Below are 20667 nucleotides of genomic sequence, written 5' to 3'. Positions count from 1 at the left end.
TCTAGTAAGCCCCACCTCTTAAAGGTTCCACCATTTCCCAATAGTGTCATGGGTTGGGGACCAAGCCTTCAACACATGGGCCTTTGAGGAACATTCAAGATCTAAATTACAGCATGTGTCCAACTCCATCCCTCCCCCAGAATGTATATCATATCATTTATGTAGAATTGTACATAGATGTATGTATACATGTACACTACATAGGGAAGAAGGGAAGGGTAAAGTTAGAACTATAAATAACTTGTAGGGATGTTCATGTTTATTGCCAACTAAAAAGAAGGAAGTTAAAGGTAATGTGTAAATAGACTCATTCCATTTGTTCACTAACAGTAAATCCCCCACATTTTAATATACCATTTGTATAAGCAAGGAGAAAGGTGTGTGTGCTAGTCAATTAATAATGACAACCTGGGGGTATGGTACCTGCAAGAGAGCCAGGTGAACAGGTTGGGGAGAAATATGTTCAGCTAATTTTATACAATCTTCATATTTTATTAAACATGATTATTTTTATAATTTGAAAAGAAAAACAATAATAAGCAGAGTAACAATTAGGTTAAAAAAACAAACTTAGAGGAGAACTACAAACATTTAAGGAAAAGTAATGACAAAAGATTTTCTAATCCTTTTTAACTCTATTCTATTTTATTCCTGAGAAACTCTAACAGCCAACCAATTTTTATACTCTATCTTTGGTCATTACATAGCCATAGCTGAGAAAGGACAACCATCATACGAATTATTGGTGGTTTTGACATACTATCCTATACTATAATGATGACTGACACCAAAAAGACATGCAAATTATTTTCTTAAAATAAAGTGTAAAGACTGAAAGGGCACATTGGATCCCAAGAAAAATTGGTAGAAATAAAAATTAGAAATATCTTGGTATATTTACTTCAAGAATAAAGAATCCTTTGAGGGACTGGAATTGTGGCTCAGTGGTAGAGTGCTTGCCTAGCATGTGTGAGGCACTGGGTTTGATTCTCAGCACTGCATACAAATAAATAAATAAAGGTTCATCAATAACTAATTAAAAAAAAAAGAGTCCTTTGAGATCATTCCTTCACCACATATAACCCAAAATAAAACAACAGCAAAAACAACACAACTATTTACACATGAATTTTTTTTTAATAATGACAACTCCTATGCATGAACAGATGGGAAAATAGAAACAAAATAAATTACTTAAGGTATTGTAGAACTTTTTCACATTCAGAGTCTCTTCCCTGTGAGTCCTGTTTTGACTCAGAGGCATTGGTGTTTTCTCACACAATGTGGTCTTTGGACTACTAAGAGAAATAGTGATGAGCATTTCATTAAAAGGAACCACTAGCATCTCTGACATTTTCTGAGACCCAGTTAGCAAGTTTGATGTTGACACCTTCCTGGTCAATGGAAATATCAATGGAAGGTGTTCAGATCTCAATCAGAACTTATTTTTCTCTCAATTGCTCTTACATGATTTTTTGACCAAAGGTTCCTTTCCAGTATTGCCACCAGGAATATCACTACGTTTGCACATGAATAGGCTTACCATGTCCTGTAACAAGTTGGCTCCTTGAAGGAAGACATGGATATCATGCACCTCGGTAGTATCATACTATTCTTGTAAAGTATTCAGCATCCCTCCTTTTGATAGGATAATTCATCTATAGTCTCTGACATTATACTTGCCATAGGACTTGTTCTGGGTAATGGAATACAGTGTACGTAAAGGGTGTCATTTCCACTAGCAGAAATTTCAAGAGCCATCATGTTATTCCCACCTTTTTTTCCCTCTCTAATACCAGCATGCCCCACACAAAGGCCACTTCTTTAGCCTGCATCCTGGAAATGAAGATAACATAGAAGGAGCTAAAATTGACCATTACAAACATAATATGAGTGAAAGATAAATTTAGCTATAAGGTTTTGGGATTATTTGTTACTGAAGTATAACTTAGCTTAAACTTATTGATACAACTCTCTAAGCTTACGGAACTGAAATCCTTATTCTGATATGGTCTACATGCTTTTCTGAAGAACTCTGGATTTATATAGGACCTCTAGATGATAGCCAATGAATAGGTGTTTGCTGATCAGACTTCCTTTGGGTGAGATTCAAGTTCAAGTTATTTCAGGGAAGCTAGGGTGAATGCAGAGTGACATCACCTGAGATGTGTTTAAAACAAGTTACTCTGGGCTCATTCAGCACACTAAGAATATATGGCTGACTCATAGCAGTGTTGTTGAGAGTCACTATTTATACCTGTATTCTTATTAAATGCCTTAAAAACGTAAGGTTAGAAAACATTGTTGGGAGTGGAGGTGACACCTCAGTTTGAGACACTAAAGTAGTTCACAGTGTGAAGTTGAGGAGGGAAGGGAAGATATAGCTCTGGAAGTTTCATTCTTATTTTCCTTCTTTCCTTGCAATGAAAGTTGATTCCAATGATTGAAGTTATTAACCTATAGACAATAGCTCTGTTTTTCTTTTCCCCCTCCAAAGCAGAAAACTCAACAACGGCACTCAGAGTTCCAATGAAGAACTGATGGAATTCAAAATATATCAGGGATCCAGCTGCAGTTCAGTGTTGGTGGATTCAACAATTTGCAGCAGCCCTTCACAGAGTACAGGCTGAAGTTTCCTCCTGGGATGACCTCACCAGGCCCCTTGACAGTAGTGCTGGTGAAAGTAGAATGAAACTGTTAGTTGAGCCTTGGACAGCAGAAACATTGGGTGAGTAGAAGGTGACACATTAAAAATGGCACAGAATCTGAGTGCAGTGGTGCACCCTGGTAATCCCAGCAACTCAGGAGGCTGAGGCAGGAGTAAGTTGGAGGCCAGCTTCAGCAACTTGGTTAGACCCTGTCTCAAAATAAAAAACAAAAAAGGCTGGGGATGTAGCTCAGTGGTAAAGCATCCCTGGTACCTGTGCTCCTCTCGCCCCCAAAAAAAGGCCCAGGGCAGAAAGCTGATTTCTTTCTTTACATTATGGTTAGAGTGAGTTAAAGACAATTACAGACAGGCACTGAGGAATTAATATGTGCTCTAAAATTCCAGGTAACATCAAGAATTTTTCCTATCTACTCCAGAAAAAGTGAAGAAAGATTAGAACCGTTCCTTACAAAGGACCTGCATGTTAAGGCGAGCGGCTGGGATGGGGGGGATACTGATTTTGTCATACTGTAGAGGGCGGAGGTGGCTGCTATGGGTCCCTGATGGCCTCTTATCCACCACAACCTATCACCAAATTACCATGACAGTCTTGATCCCCTTGGAAGGGAGGCAGTAGCAGGTGGAACATGGACTTTGTGGGTAGATAGGTCTGAAATATCTTGGTTGTGCTGGCACTAATTTTCCTTGAGTGGACATTACCTCCCTAAGCCTTTGCTATATCAAATGAAAAAAAAAAGTGATAGTGCTCAACATACAGTGACTGCAAGGTTTAAGTGACATGATTCATACAAAATGACAGATGCATAGCTGGGTGCATATTAAATCCTTGAGCAGTACGATTGAGAATTTTAGCTCCTAGTCTTATCTGAGAAAAGTCAAAGTGAAAGGTTGATAGGATTGTTGTTCAATTCTTATGTTAAAATACTAAGTTATAAAGTTCTAGAAATAAGTGGAATGGAGTCTTATGATCGAATTTGATTATTAATAAGGGAGTATAAAGAAGTGATAGTCAAGAGTACAACATCTAAGGAGACCAGGAGAGCAGTGGAAGGTCGGAGGGAAGGGAAAAAGGAGATATTGGGAATGAAATTGACCGGATTATTTTGTTATGTTGTGTACATGTACAAATATGTAACAATGAATCCCACTCGTATGTACAATTACGATGCACCGATGACAATTAAAAAAAAAAGAAAAACAGTTTCATTAAAAACAACATTACAATACCTGTTCAACAGACTTTGACAACAAGACATCACTGTGGTTGTGTTGATAGGTAAACTGGAGTTGAAAGCATTCTCTAAAATGTGATGGCAATTGATGTCCACAGGGGTGCTAGAGAGTATGCCTAGAAGTGGAAAAGAGTGCCATTTATTTTCATAATTAGTGAAGTCACTGAACTCTCCTTCTGTTCTAAGCTTCTCCCCAGCCGCCTCCACACCACACATTTAAATTTACAATACGCTTAAAGGCAGCTCTGACTCTCAGCTTTCTGCAGCAGCATATGCTGCATATGCAGATTGGAGACTTTGCCTCCCTGAAAGCTGCCTTCCCATGGGCTCCCAGGACACAAAGGATGGGATGCAGTACCTGCGATGCAGGCTGTCATGAAGCAGGCGGTGGTCCCTGCGATCAGAGCTCTCACTGCACCAGAGGCGATGTCCCGCTTTCTGCAAGGAGCTATGGATGCTGGGAAACATGAAAGGAGCTATTCAAGATTTTTAATGTTGATTCTACTAGGTAGAAATCCAAATTTATAGCCTCTAAAAGTTGTTTTGGTATTGGAGTTTCAGGTCAGTTAGAAAGAAAAAGCCCTAAGTTTTATCCAAGGGGTTCACAAAGCATGGTAAATCAAAGGGGATGCATGGAAGGATCAACTGATGAGATGGTCCGAGACTCAACTCTCAACAACTACTTCTATGCCTGTGGCAGACTTCACTCATAAATCATATCATTTTCCCATTGATCTTTCATTGGCACCCCAGAATCCTTCTCCAGGGGTCTATTATAAATCTACTGGTAGCCAGGGATAGTGTTACATGCCTGTTATCCTAGTTACCCAGGAGGCTGAGGCAGGAGGATAGTAACTTAGACCAGCTTGAACAACTTAGGATAAAAAATAGATCCCAAAGGATCTACTACCATTGAGGGTTACTTTTCTCCTGACATGAATAACATTACAGAGTGAGATGGAGATTCAAAGAATGTTTATGTTACATCTGTTGTCGAAGAATATCTTTCCACTTACTGAGTCCACCGATCACTATTCCTAGGGAACCGATATTGGCAAACCCACAGAGGGCATAAGTAGCAATTGTCTCCGAACGAATCTGTAAGCAAGCATAAACACCAATGCATCTGTGATCTGACCCAACTGGGCTTTGTATTTTGACTACAGAATTGATATTGACAAATAAATGCCCAGCATGTAGCATCAAATAAATACCCATTGTTTCCTAGACAGTTTTTACTATCTCTCCTTGAATTTTGAGGGAGAGTGAAGAGGGGCTGTGTGGATTCAAGAAATGCTCTACAATGGACTTGGAATTGATGACCATAGTTTCTAAAATGCTATTTCCTGCTCATTGGTAATTTCTAATATTCCATACGACCTGACCATCAGCTACAATGTACCAGGTACAGTACTAGTTGGTGGAGATACAAAATTGGCTCCAGAAAATATTCATACTACATTTATTTGATGAAGGACTTATTAAAAATATATAAAGAACTACTATGATTCTATAAGAAGACAAATACCCAGTCGGGTGCAGTGGTGCATGCCTGTAATCCCAGCAGTTTGGGAGGTTGAGGCAGGAGGATTGAGAGTTCAAAGCCAGCCTTAGTGAAAGTGAGGTGCTGAGCAACTCAGTGAGACCCCGTCTCTAAATAAAATACAAAATAGGGTAGGGGATGTGGCTTAGTGGTTGAGTGCCCCTGAGTTCGATCCCTGGTTACCTGCACCACCCCCCCCCCAAAAAAAGGGACAAGTACCCAAGGAAAAATGGATAGAGAGATTTGGAGACTTCACAAAAGATGCAAATAGCTAAGAAGCTCATGAAAAGATGCTCAAATCATTAGTCACCAGGGAAGGACAAATGAAAAACAATGAGATACCACTATACATTTACTAAAATGCTAAAGTTAAAAAAGACCGACAATACAAAGTACGGCAAAGATAACCAAGCAACTGGAACTCGTGCATTGCTGGTAGGAATGCAAAATGACACAGCCATGCTGTTTTAAGGCAGATTCTTATCAAGTTAATACACCCTGCCTGTATGAACCAGCAATTTTCCCAGGAAAAATATAAAAACACATGACCACCAAAATATTGTGTATGAAAATTTATAGCAGCTTTACTTTTAATAGCCCCATACTTAAAAAGCTCAAATATCCTTCAGTAGGAAAATGGACACAGTATGAATATCTATAAAGTAAAATGCTGCTCTGCAAGAAAAAGTAGAAGTAATATATGCAACAAATGAATGCTGAGCAAGTTCATTTATTGAAATAGCCAAAAGAAAGCCACAGTCAAAGAAAGATCATTGGTTGTCTGAGACTAGGTCTTCAGGGGGTTGTTGGCTACAGAGGGCCATGAGGAAAATTTAGAAATGATATTAGTGAAATAGAAATTCTCAGCTACCACAGGGGCTTCCTTCTAGTCTGGCCACAGTGTGTGTTCGCCTTTCTTTCCCAGCTCTGGTCCTACCACGGGCATATTTGGATGCCTGCTCGGAAGCAAGAGAATGAAGAAAGGTAGCTACTTAATTGGAACAATAATTTTTTTCCAATATCCTGAAAAATCTATGATTTGGCTCAAGGAATATTCACTCATAGTACATTTTTTTTTTTTCTTGTGCTAACTGGATTTTTAAAAGTTCATGCTTTAAGACTGAAGTGGTTGTGGTAAGTTTTTGTTGATTGTAAAGCCCCTCTTCTCTCTCATAGTTTCTGAGAACTTCTTTGTTATTTTCAAACAGTTGCAAACAGCAGGGAGACAAAATAATATTGAGTATTTGAACAGTCTACTGTTCCTGGAAAAGTTCATCCTTGTTCTCTGCTCTTTCTAGTGCTTTTCATTTAGTTCAATTAGCTTCAAAAACAGCCATGCTTATTAAGAGACCATGGGGAGGGAGATGGCATAAACGACTTATGATTCTTCTTTTCCCTATCTGGGGGTTGTCGGGGGAAGGGATACACAGATGTGGCCATGTATGGTTTTATAAGAAGAGGAAAGGGAGGTTGGGATTATTCCATTTGCCTTTGTCCATGAATGTGAAAGATTATGCAATGGTAAAAGGTGTATCACACGAGTAAATTCACCCTATATAAAGACATACAAGGACAGCCATCACCACACTACTTCTAATAGCAAAAAATTGCTAAGTGTTCATCAGCACGGGCCTAGTTAAATGAATCACAGTATCTATGCAATAGAATACTGTCCCAGGCACTGATATAGAAAGTTATCCAAGATATGCTACTGAGCACAAAAAGCAAGGTTAAGAACAGTGAGCACATTATGCTTAAAGGAGAAGAACTGAGTGGCAGAGAATAAGGGCGTGTGACTTACTTTTCCCTCTACAACTTTTTGTGCATAACGATGTACAAAATGATGTTTTTGTATATAACAATGTTATATACTATGATGTAAACAAACATGCAAAGCATTATCTTTAAGAAAGAAAATGATGGAGCAATACAGGGCTCCTCTGCCTGTGGGTGCTGCCTCCATATTTTGACTTCTTATCTTAAATGGAGGTTGACATTGGGTGTAATTCAATGGATATCACTGGGGATTTGAACACAGTATGCTTCAGTCATGTGGCATATTTTCTAGAACAATGTTGGGACACACTTCACCCCTTGTTGGTTGATAAGCAGAAATTGCTGGGACTCTTCCCCATCGTTGATTTAAAATCAGAAATCTAGAGTAACAAAATGCTGCTCCCATCATGAGAGCAGTGACAAAGGCCACTGAGCTCACATCTCCATATGCGCTGTGTGTATGCCTTCATCTGGGCTCGCCCCCAAACCCAAATCAGTGCTACAGTTCTGTCTCCATTTTCTTAACAGCCTTTTCACGAAACTGCTTAGCATTGCCAGAACTGGCAGCTCACTTTTCTCATCAACTAAACTATTTTCTGCTGGCAACTGACAGTTGGGGATAGAAAACATTTCACTTAATTTAGCCTATTATTTACTTTTGGCAGAAAAACCAACTGGTGTAGGTGGCATTTGAACAATGAGGGTAAGTGGACAAGTTTCACTGTGAGGTTCATTGAAGAAAGAACTTGTGAGAAACAAAGCCCCTGCCCTATCAGATGTGTGGGTCAAAATGCCCCTGATTGCAAAGTATAATCGGCAGTTCTGGAATAGGCTGTTATTATACTTGTGTAATATGCGGGACACAATTTGTATGTCTGCTCTTTGGGCAACTGGGAGGGATGGTGGTGGTGTTGGGGTGAGCAGTCTCAATACTTGGGCAGCCTGCTTTCCCTTCCCTTGCCTTTTAAAACTCAATATATACCTGGGACATTAACTTCAAATAAGTTATAGAAATGGTGGTGGTCAGAAATATGCACTATTTCCTTTAGTGGAAATAGTTTAGTATAGTTTAGTTTCCATTTGTGACAGTTCCATTGTTTGGGGGGAAGCAGTTGGAGACTCAACTATAAATACAGCCTCACCCAAGTTCCTCATCCCACCAAAGTCCAGGCAGACATGAGTGTTTCTTTGTAGGCTGTTGATCTGAAGTTGACATGATTATGGGGCATTTGAATCAAGGTTTTCAGATCATAGATCTGGGGTTTTTCTTCCCTGTCATCCCCTTGGACAGTAATAATGGCATCCTACCATCTCTTGATGATGGCCAGGAACCATTTTGCATTTAGGTAGTTTCTCAGAGCCCATAAAATTCCTTCACCTGGAAGGAAGAGGGTCTCATGATAATGAATATGGTCTCCACGAGGGTAGGGCCTGCTATAAGTTGAATCAGGAATGACCCCCAAAGTTCCATGTGTTAAAGGCTTGGTCCCCAGTTGATGTTGCCATTAGGAGACGGTGGAGCCTTTAAGAGGTGGGGTTTTGTGGAAGGAAGTTAGGTCATGGGGGCGGGGCATGCCTTTGAAGGGGAAATCGGGACCTAAGTCCCATTCTTCCTTTCTCTTTGCTTCTCACTTTCCATGAGGTAAACAGGTCTCCAATACTATGTACTCTTGCCAGGATATACTACATGGCCACAGCCCCCAAAACAATGGGACCAACAGACTATGGATTGAAACCTCTGAAATCATGAGCCAAAATAAAACTTATCTCCTTAGAAGTTAATCATCTCAGGTATTTTGTCACAGTAATGCAAAACTGACTAACAAGCCTTATGACCTGTTCAGTGCTTGGCCTTGGTCACACATAGAAGGCATTCAATAAATATTTGTTGAATGATTGATTTCAGTCTCAGATCATTTGTATATAGGTTTGTGTCTACAGTCTTCAAAAGTAAATCATCACTTGTATGGATGAGCTGTGTTTTTCTCTCCACACACACACACACAGACACATGATTAATTCAATGTAGTTGAAAATAATGAGGTGCCATGTACATTATGAATGCCACAAGATAGGGATTTTTGACTTGTTTTGTTCTTTTGTATAACTCAAGTGCCAGGCATAGTGTCTGATGTACAGAGGCACAAGTGACTAGATGACAAATGTATTTAGGTGAAGAAGTTTATGGAAAAATCAGACAATTTACTCACCGACATGTATTGCTGAATGCCATTCACAAATTTGGGTCCAGCCTCTTTCCTCAAATTGATCAACTTTGAGAGGTGCTCATAAGCCACAAATTCATTGAAGAATGTCTTGTAGCCTATGAGTTTGGCAACCATAAAGCTGTCTTGCCAGTCCACTCCCATCATGAAGGAAAAGGGCATGAAGATGTAGGAGCATATTAGCTGCAAAAAACAGAATATATTTGGTTAGAATAGTGATTTTGTTTCTAGTTCTTTTTCCTCATTATCTCAACAAGATTGTTCCTGTATCCTCTATCTCTTTCAGCCACAAGAAACCCCCTCACATTCAGTTGTCCATCTTTATCTATCAGGAGTTGCTATGGTTAAATATGGGTTCATCCTCACCAAAACTCTTGCTGAAGTTTGGTTCCCAGTGTTATGATGATGTGGTGCCCATCAGGCAGATCAGTATCTTTCTCATGAGACTGGATTAGTTTTCTCTGGAATGTATTAGTACTCAAGAGCGTATGTTGTTATAAAGTGGGTGAGCTCCTTTGTCTCCCCTCTCCCTCTCTGCATGTGCCCATTTGCCTTTTCTATTTTCCTACAATACAGGGTGCAAATAGTAGCCCTCACCAGAAGTTGGACAGATGCAGCCACTTGACCTTGAATTTCTAGCCTTCAGAACTGTGAGCTAAATATACTCCTTTCTTTATAAATTGCCCAGACAGGCATCTGTTATTATAACAGAAATCAGACTAAGACAGGAGTCAAGGCTGGAATTGGGTCCTTTGAAGCAACCTGGTATCTTGGGAGAGGAGTCAGGAGAGAATGACTATTTGGAGGAAAGGGTGGTAGGAGACCCAGAAGGGTGTTGTGAAGATGAAGGAAGCCTGAGGAACTTCTACGGTTTGTGTCAGTACACCACAGGGAGTTAGGGAAGGCTCTCCACAAACTTAAACAAATAACAGGCAGAAAAGAAACGGAAGGCAGAGGCATGATAGAATTATACCTCAAAACTCAGTTGTGGGTAGTCAAACATGTTTCCAAACCAGGACAGGGCTGAATTCACAAAGGACAACAGGGCCAAGAAGGCAATCAGATTCACAGCGATGTTTGCCACCAGAGGGATAGATGAGGATGCTCCCTGTGTTGCAGCTTCTAGGAGATTTCTTGAATCACTTTATCAAAAGATAGCAATTCCAGAATTACCAAGAAGTTGTTGGTGGGTCAATATCACAGGTGCGGAAATGGCAAAATCAGAGTTCATTTGGGTGAGAGGCAAACATTAGTTCCATACTTGGTCAAAATACTCATCCAAATTCCATGAAATCATGATGTTGAATATAGGTGGTGGCCATATTGGCATCTAACTATTATATTATCCTTTTAAATTTTTTTTTCATGATGCTGGAGATTGAATCCAGGGCCTTATACATGCTAACCACTTGTGCAATCATTGAGTTATGTGCAATCATCTCCAGCCTCAATATTGCTTTTTTGAGGCATTTATAATAAAAATTGAAAAAATGACTAAAAAGTATAGGTTTAAAATTATTAATTGAAAGTAGCTATCAGACAATATTTATAAAATAGTCATGGTATAAAGAATGATAATTTTAGGTGGCCTGTATAGCCATCACCTCATTTAAGAATGGAATGTCGCTTTACCTTTGTTTTGGTTTGGATACGAGATGTCCCCTAAAAAGCTCCTGTATTAATGCTGGAATGTTCAGAGGTGAAGTGACTAGATTATAAGAGCTGTAACATCATCAGTGGATTAATCCATTTGGTGGACTAATAACTTGAACGAACTACTAGGTGGTAACTGTAGGTGGGTTGGTAGTATCTGGAGGAAGTAGGCTGCTGGGGCCATGCCCTTGGGCAAAATATTTTGATTCTAGCTTCTCTGTTTCCTGGCTGCCATGAGTGGCTTTCCTCCATCAGCCCTTCTGCCATGATGTTCTGCCTCACCTTGGGTCCAGAGCAATGGAGTCTGATCACCATGGACTAAGTCTCTGAAACCATGAGCCCAAAATAAACTTCCTTCTCTAAGTTGTTCTTGTCAGGTGTTTGGTCAGGTGGTGAGAAACTAACTTGCTTTTGAATTCCCATGTGTGCTGTTTTGTGATCCCCTCCCTACTCTTCTAATCTCAGAGGTGCCTGCCTCCCTCAACTCTGTTTATTATTCCCTTTCCTTACAATTTTTCTACGTGCTTTATCCCTAAACAATTCTATAAATATGCATGCCTGCTAACTTCATAAATGGAATCATCCTACAGGTTGAGCATTTATTTATTCAAAATGCTTGGGACCAGATGTGTTTTGGGTTTTGGAATATTTGCATATACATAATGAGATATCTTGGGGATAAGACCCAAGTCTAAATACAAAATTAATTTACATTTCATATATACTGTATATATATGGACTTAAAGTTTTTATATAATATTTTAAACAATTTTGTATATAAAACGAAGTTCAGTGGTGTGGAATTTTCCACTTGTGGCATCATGTTAAAAGTTTTAGATTTTGAATTTTAAAGTTTTTGATTAGGAATGCTCAACATTTAATGTATTCTTCAGCAACTTGCTTTTCCACTCATGATTATGATTTGATTCCCATACAAATAAGGGATGACTCTCAGACACATGATGGTTCATGAATTGATATTTAATGAAATACTTTTGAACATTTTAAATCTTGTAGTCTTTTCCATCCTTTTTTTCTTTTTTTTTAAATTATTTTTTAATTTTTACAGACTGCATTTTGATTCATTGTACACAAATGGGGTACATCTTTTTATTTCTATGGTTGTGCATGGTGTAGACTCATGCCATATGTGTAATCATACGTGTACGTAGGGTAATGATGTCTGTCTCATTCCACCAATTTTATACGCCCCTCATTTTCCTTTTTTTCTTTTTCACAGAGAAAAAGAAAATGAACTATCTTTCTTGTTATATAAGGAACCTCCAGAAATGCTCATCCTATGGATTTGTAATAGCTTTAAACAGAAGCGCAATGAGCACTATGCTGTATTTATAATGAAATATATTTATGATGAACAGTTAAGGAAATGTATTGGCATTCAGGTATTTAGACAAGCTTTCCTGGAGTGTTGAAAAGTGTTTTTTGGTAAAGTCTAGTCACAGGGAAATTAAATCTACTTTAATACCATGATCCACTGTGCTTTCTCTTTATCAAATTTTGCTGTTTCGAATTTGGACTTCTGTGCTCCAGCTTGTGGTCATTGTTACAGTTTGGATCTGAAATATCCCCCAAAGCTTATACGTTGGAAGCATGATCCCTAATACAATAAAGTGTTTACAGGATTAATCCATTGATAGCTGAATGAACCACTGGGAGGTGGAAACTAGTTGGAAGAAGTAGGTCACTGGGGGTGTGTCCCAGGAGGGTTTATCTAGCCCTGGTCCCTTGCTCTCTTCTCTGTTTTCCCCACTGTCATGAGTTAAGCATACACAAATGGGGTACATAGTGGGTATTTCCTCCACTATGCCCCTCTGCCATGATACTTCTGCCTTGAAGTCAGATGACCATGGACTAAATCCTCTGAAACCATGAGCCAAAATAAACTTTTCCTCTTACAAGTTGTTCATGTCAGGTATTTTGATCACAGCAATGAAAAGCTGACTAACATAGTCATTAATTAGTAACATGTCACACTTACCCATTTTCCATTTTCATGGCATTCTTGAGGGTTATTTTAGGTTTTTCCGTCTCAGGCCAAAAGAGTTTAGCAACAGCCAATGATGCAGGTGCTGACATAACTGAAGCCGTTAACAAGTGGGTGGATGAAACCTGCAATTTCAGAAGAAAGCAAGCAAACATTCAGTAGAATGATTCAAAAGCCTTACAGGGAAGAGATGGAGCAGGAGTCAATTCTATGCCAGAAAGCAATGTTTCTTTGGGGGTTTGGAAGAGCAACTTTTGTCAAGGAGCCAAGCGGTGGCATCAACCCGAGAGTCAGAAAGATAGGGAAGAGATTCATGTTAATCAGCCCCATTCTTGGGGGAAAATCACAAAGTCAAAATCTGATCATTTCAGAAGATAATTCTGAATTGTATATATTCCCTAAATTGTATATATTCCCTAAAGCCTATATTTCATTACATCATCAGTTTAGATGGGTTATCTGGGGTGGACTGGGCATGCAGCCAGGATTCCTAATCCATGTGCAGGCATGATATTCCCCCTCTCCATCTTCCTTTTGTACTCCTGGAATCCTCTATGCCTTTACACAATATGCTTTTATCCAGAGTCCCTTTGATCTGTAAACTATTTCTGTTTTCTTCATGACAAGTTTACTCTTTTTACTTCCCACTCCACATATTTGACATTGTTTCTGGATTCTCTTCCCCACATTTTCTGAATCCCAGATCCAGTGTCTCCCTTTGCATTCCTAAAACACCTATCCCATTATTTTCAAGTAAAGATGGAATTTCATTTTTAATGTTTTTTTTTAACATGGGAAATCTTTATTATAACATTCTCCATGTGAGTTGAAATATACATATAAAGCATACTATAAGGATACACACATATTTGTGCATTAAATTTTTCTTAAAAGTGGGATTCATTGTGATATGTACATGCACATAACATGATGACCAATCTCATTCCCCAGAACCTCTCCTTTTCCTCCCTTTCTTCCTCTCCCTGATCTCCTTCTTCCCCCAGTCCCCTCCATCTACTCTATAGGTCTTCCTTCTATTATTATTTTTTTAAATTAGTGCACTATAATTATACATAAAGTGGGATTCATTGTTACATATCTGTACATGGACATGGCATAATTGATTGATATCATTCCCTATACCTTCCTTTGCCTTTTACTTCCTCTACTCCATTGGTCTCTCTTCTCATGAGATCTTATTTACTTATTTATTTATTTTTCTCTGTACTTCCACATATGAAAGAAACATTCAATCCTTGACTTTCTGAGTCTGACTTATTTCACTTCTCATGATATTCTCCATCTTCATCCATTTACCAGCAAATGACACAATTTCATTTTTCTTTATGGCTGAGTAGAACTCCATTGTGTAAACATATATACCACACTTTCTTTATCCATTCATCTGTTGATGGGTACCCAGGTTGGTTTGGCTTTTGTGAATTGCACTGCCATAAGCATTGGTATGTGTAAATCACTACAGTATGCTGATTTCAGTTCTTTCAGATAAATACCAAGGAGTGGGATAGCCGACCTAGTCCATTTTTAAAGGCAGCATTCCCACAGTAGGGGCACAGTGAATCATCTAGGATCCACTCATACTGCTGATTCCTAATGTATCCTTCACTTTTTTCTTCTTCCTTCTTTTTAATAGTTGGCTGTCTCCAGTTTGGAATAAAACTCACTTATCTTGTAGGAGATCCTAGTCACCTGAGTAACAGGGTATTGCCTATACTATTAGGTTTCTCTGTTGGTGTCTATGTCAACGTGTGGCTTGTCAGCCTACACGTGGAGCACACATATTGACTATCACAGCATCCTCCCACCCTACACCATAGGCTACCAGCTCTCAAACGTGGCTCTCAGTTGAAATATGAGCAGTTTAAAAAATACCGATGTCTGGATCTCACCCCAACAAATTTTGGTTTAGTTACCCATGGCTATGGGCCTCGGAATTAGGGTCTTTGAAAATTTACAGGTGATTCTAATGTGCAGTAAGGTTTGAGAACCACTGTTGGAGGTCAAGGATCCAAAAGTCTTTTTTGAAAAGAACCAAAGAGTAGATAATTGTGGTTTTCCAGGCCACAACTACTCAACTGTATAGCAAGAGAGCTGCCAAAGACAAATGAATAAGAGTACCTGGTTTCTAATAAAACTTTACTTACGAAAACAAGTTATGATTTCTGGATTTGGCTGGTGGGTCATAGTTGGCTGACGCCTGTTAAGATCTTTACTAATGGTAGTTATAGTTTTTAATTTTTTTATAAATGGATTTAAACTTCCAGCCAAAGTAACCTCATTTTGCTGTAGTTGGATGTACACATTTTGGTGGCAAGAACATGAAAGTGAAGACCTCAATCTCCTTGGGATTACTATATTCAAATGCCAAAGTAACTGTGACCAACTTTTCATACTACAAAAAGGCACTCTTTTGGCCTCCTTTTCCACCTTTCAATGGGAAAGAAAAATAAAAGAAAGGAAAAAATAAATAACAAGAGCAAAGAAAGAAGAGGTTGAATTTTGCAAAAGTTAATTCCAGAACATTCTTACTCCAAAAGAAATGTATGCACCCAAGACGCTTCCAGCAATTGTAGAGAAGCCAGCGGTCATGATGGCATGAAGTTCCGACCTGGTGATGTGTGGTAAATACGGTCGGACCAGCAGTGGAGACTCGGTCTGGAGACAGAGAAGGGTAATTAAATGTCAGCTTTAAAATCTTAGGGGGAGTATGCCATCAACTCAATATTTCATTCCTTAAAACAGTATATCTAAGATTCAACCTTAAACCAACTTCATCAGCATCACTTGAGAATTGTTAGAAATTCAAATTCTCTGACTTATGGAATCAGAAACTCTGGGGGTAGGGCCAGAAATCTGTGATTTTACAAGTTTTCCAAGTAATTCTGAGGCATGCTCAAGTTTGAGAAACTACACATCAACATCTGGTCATCTGAACTCTAGGTCATTGTCCTATATGGTCAAGGTCAAACCCTGCATTTGTAAAGCTAGTTATAAGGTGCCTCTTCCTAGCCTAGGATTGGATTCTATGAGAACTTGGTGTACATTACCAAGGGCCAGCCAAGTAACTGCTCTGTGGCCTGGCCTTGTGAACTGGGGATTTCTTGTGGACTGTGACTTTCCATCATTTAGCTTCATCTAGATAGACTCGACCTGTTTCCAAAGACCTCAGCAAAATAGAGACACATGTATTAAAAATAATCAGCAATTACAAAGACGGGTGCCCTTAGGCACTTTTGTAATTGAAACTCAGAGATCCCTCTCTGATGGGTGGAAAGGAACTGGACAGAGTGTAGTTATAAAGACTTGAATCTCATTAAGGAGGACAGCCTGCCTACCCTGTAGGGCTCTCCATCAATAACAGCTGTGCTTTCAGCATATTAAGTATCAAATTAAGTACCACAGAAGCATGGGTGCAATTTTACAATTTTCTCCTCATTATTTCTAATTGTTCTATAAGATTGAATGCATTGAGCCTCAGTTTATAGACTAAATAGGAACCCAACACGTGAGCCTTCTTATCCTGCAGGTAGTAGCAATCAACTCAAGATGGTGCCCTAATTAGTCCTGAGAGATTTTTATGACTGTAATTATTATAATTTCAACTAGGGGAAGGAAGTATGTTTCCTCTATCCCCTCTAAAGAGCTCCAGGCTAGTGAGCTGGGCTTACCAAGAAGGTTTAGTCTGCCCGGCGGAGTTGGAGCAGTAGTAAGCCTGGCATTTAGAGCTGTGTTTCACTGGGTGGCTTGATTTTTGCATCAAGTCCAATTTCTCTGGGCAGTGGTGCTGGCAAATATTCACTCCTGGCTTCATTGATGTGTGATTCAATTCTCCCTGAAGCTATCTATCCTGAGTGATGAGTAGCTGATTACCATTTCTCACTTATCCACCTCTTAGAAATGCTGCTATTTTGAGGGACATCCTTTGGCATCATATTTCTTGCTTAAATGGACTTCAGGCAAAAGAGCATTTATCCCTGTGATGAATCAAGGAAGTGAAAATTGTAGCCCAAAAGTTTATCTTTAATGAGAAGAAAAAAAAAAACGTAAAGGCATTTTTTTCTTCAGGCTCAGCGAAGACAGAATGTTGGCCAGTTTGGACAAGTTGAGAATGAGAAGTATTTATACAGCTGCATGGTTGTTGGTAGAAGACCTTTCTTGGTTTTCTTTATTGCCACGAGCATTGCAGTATAGAATATGAGGCTGTCTCTTACATGTTTGCAGTTTTTTAAATATTTTTTGGTTGTAGATGGACACAATTGACCTTTATTTTATTTATTTATTTTTATGTGGTGCTGAAGATCGAACCCAGGGCCTCGCACAAGCCAGGCAAGTGCTCTACCACTGAGCCACGACCCCAGCCCCATGTTTGCAGTTTTAAGACAGTGAAATCCATTCAAGGGGATGAGCAACTTGCCTCTGAAGAAACCTCAATAAGTCAATGAACTCAGAAAAGACTAAAGAATTTGTATATGAGAAGCCTATGCTTTACTAAAATGCCTCAGCTTTTCTTTTCTTCGCAACTTTCAGGAACCCAATTCCACACCAGTGTATCTGGACACTGGAGAGGTATCTTTCTTTCTCTCTTTTTTTCTGGAATCTGGACATTGCTAAAATTAGGAGTTCCTAATTTACATCCTTTTCTCCACACTAAAAGAAATGACAATGCCATGGTATTCTATTCTGTGTTTTGGAAAGAGACTATCCATGTAGGAAGTGTTTTGCATTGTTTGGTTTCTTGATATTGCAAACTTACTTGTCCAACAAATACATTGCCAGCAGCAACTACAGACTCAATAGGAGATGACCCCATAGTAACCAGCATTACCCATCCGACCTAAAAGGAAGAATCAGGGACAAAGTCAGTGATGAACTATGTGTATATGACAAACTTCAAAGTGGGGTAAAATCTTTGAACTGGAGTAAAATGTTGAGGCCTTTGATAATCATGGGCAGGTTGGTGATGGTGATAAACCTATGTATAAGTCATCTAGCCCACAGAGCAGGCCAATCAAATCCTCCTGTTAGGGTGGTAAGTATGAGTCATTGTATATACTTTTGAACATTAGACACAAGAATTTCTACAGTTATGCTTTATAAAATTAATAAATGATAATTGCTAATACTTATGGTAGGCTTTTCTGCATTCCAGGCACTGTTGTAAGCCCTTGACTTGGGCAATGCATTTAATCTTTACTCTTTGAAGTATCTCCTATAATTGTGCCCATTTTACAGAAGAGGAAACCAAAGTACAGAATAGTTGTTTTGTCAAAGAAAGTTGTTTTGTCAACTATTAAATAGTGAGATGTAGTTGAAGTTTGACTTTTTCTGCTTAATTCAAATGAACATGGTTTGTGGGTCCCACTGACCTTTTGTGACAATTTGAATCTGAAATGCCCCCCAAAAGCCCATGTGTTAAAAGGCTTGGTCTCCAGACTGTAGCATTATCAAGTGGTGGTGAAAACTTTAAGAGGTGGGGCCTGGTGGGAGATCTTAGGTCACTGCCATGGCAGGTATTGTGGAATCTCAGTCAATTCCTTTCCCTTTTCACATTCTGGTCATCAGGTGAGCAGTTTTGCTCCACTAGGCACTCCCTGCCAGGATGCACTTCCTCACCACAGGCTCAAAAGTAGCAAGGCAAATCAATCATGAACCAACACTGCCAAAGCTGAGAGACAAAATAAACCTTTCTTTTTTGTAAGTTGATTATCTCATGGTAGTTATCATAGTAATGGAAAGCTGACTCATATATCTTTCAACCAGAGACTGTGGTACTCATCTCAGGATGGGGACTTCCTGTTGCAATCTATTTCCTTTCTTTCCACTTAGTTATATGAGTGCAGTAATTCTTTTTCAAAAAAAAAATTCATTTTCAGAGATTATTTATTAGCATGGGAAAATGGCTACAGTGAAAATTGTTTGGAAAAGCAAGAGGTAAAATGATGTATAACTTCACTGATAGTAATGCATAGCATTATCTACATGCATTTATGTAATGATACAACAAATACTTTGATGATCTTTTTTAACATATTCATATTCATATTTAAAGCTTTCTCTCTCTCTGTGCGAGATTATTTCCCATAGGCACTATATACTTTCTTCTTCTTTTTGCAAATTGCTCTATTTTTGGATCTGGTGACTGAACTCATGCCTTGTGATGCTAAAGATGGTTTCTACCACTGAGCTACATCCCTATTCCCTTATTCGCCTTTAAAAATAACCAATTACTCCTGTGCAATTTCCAAAGATTCTAAGCAGATACATGTTATAATCAAATAATATTATTACCAGAAGTTTAAAAATTTAGATTCTAAACGTGAGTGCAGTAATTCTGTATATTTAAACCAACAATCAGGAAATTATATGTCCCAGAGCTCACTGTGATCCGAAATTCTGCTGGTATTCTGGTTCTTTCTCTTTCTCCTATCTTTTTCCTTTCTTTCTGATTTTACAGTTTGATTTATTTACAGAACTCAATGGAAGGCTGTGGTTGTCTCTCAAGCCCTGTATGCCCTGCTCTGCTCTCATGTATATCCAAACTAGGTTATAAATTTCCTAGTTTTCTGATCTGACTTAAGAGTAGGACTTAGTTGCTGGAGCAGCAAGAATGAGATTAACTCTTCCTTTAAAAGAAATTCTGTGCTGATAAAACACCCCCACCACCCAGGTTGAAAAACACTTCACTTTCCTGCTTTAATTTCTATAGCACCTCCAAGACGAGGAGTACCTACTTTGGTAACTTCCTAAAGACAAGGAGTGAGTGTATGTGAGGCCTAGTGTGGGTAACCGTGAGGAGGGATCAACACTACTTCCCCTTCGCAGGCATCTGACCTCAATTGTTTGGCTAAAGAAGTAACTGCTTTGGTTTCATGGAGTTATCCAGTGGGTTGTAAATCAAAGCCCTATCAGAAGTCCCTGAGATAAAATTCCTTTTATGGGCACATGCAGGATCTTGGGGTTTTAATGTAATAACTTTGGTGATGGAGGTGAATATTTGTAGGAAGAGAAAGGCACTTTGGAAATGCCTGGATAAGAGGCATTTAAGACTTTGTACCTGAAATAATCAGCTCTGCACCTTTCACCTGGTATGTCCCAATCCCAGTACCTTTCTGATGATCCATTGCATCAGTCCCAGGTAGTAGAGCATGGACATCACAGTGCTGAAGAAAACCACTATTGGCAGAACCTGGGGTGGGGAACAGAATTAGTCATGGGTCAATGGTGACCCCTGTTGTATTATAGATTTGCTATTAGGGCTCCTCTCTGCATCCTTTCTCCATCAGAAACATCATAACAATACTGGAAATGCCTCTTGAAGTGACAACACTTTTACCAGGCAGCTTCCCTCTCTATAGACTCTTATTCTAATTTCTTTTTTTTTAATTTATTTTTATTGTAAACGAATGGGATACATGTTGTTTCTCTGTTTGTACATGGAGTAAAGGCATACCATTTGTGTAATTTACATTTACATAGGGTAATGTTGTTTGATTCATTCTGTTGTTTTTCCCTCTCCCCACATTTTCCACCCCTCTTTTCCCTCT

The 20667-nt window shown here is 39.0% G+C and overlaps 1 protein-coding gene across 2 annotated transcripts in view; it reads right to left on the bottom strand.

The window, feature by feature from the left end:
- Positions 1–709: 709 nt before the first annotated feature.
- SLC28A3 (solute carrier family 28 member 3) overlaps positions 710–20667 on the bottom strand; it is a 65425-nt gene continuing 45467 nt past the window's right edge. The window contains exons 7-16 of one of the 2 annotated variants that reach the window (XM_079112194.1): positions 20229–20309; positions 17877–17957; positions 15653–15778; positions 13097–13227; positions 10418–10586; positions 9430–9627; positions 4917–4998; positions 4259–4357; positions 3896–4016; positions 710–2674 (exon numbers count right to left, since the gene is read on the bottom strand). In XM_079112194.1, coding sequence (XP_078968320.1) covers positions 2548–2674; positions 3896–4016; positions 4259–4357; positions 4917–4998; positions 9430–9627; positions 10418–10586; positions 13097–13227; positions 15653–15778; positions 17877–17957; positions 20229–20309 — 1215 coding nt within the window. In that variant the 3' untranslated portion in view covers positions 710–2547. The remainder of the gene's footprint in view (positions 2675–3895; positions 4017–4258; positions 4358–4916; positions 4999–9429; positions 9628–10417; positions 10587–13096; positions 13228–15652; positions 15779–17876; positions 17958–20228; positions 20310–20667) is intronic. The other variant, XM_079112193.1, reaches the window with a different exon arrangement.

This window comes from Sciurus vulgaris, assembly GCF_902686455.1.
Source record: "Sciurus vulgaris genome assembly, chromosome: 15".
Taxonomy (NCBI): domain Eukaryota; kingdom Metazoa; phylum Chordata; class Mammalia; order Rodentia; family Sciuridae; genus Sciurus; species Sciurus vulgaris.
The sequence above is the reverse complement of the archived record's forward strand: the minus strand, read 5'-3'. Positions and strand labels throughout refer to the sequence as shown.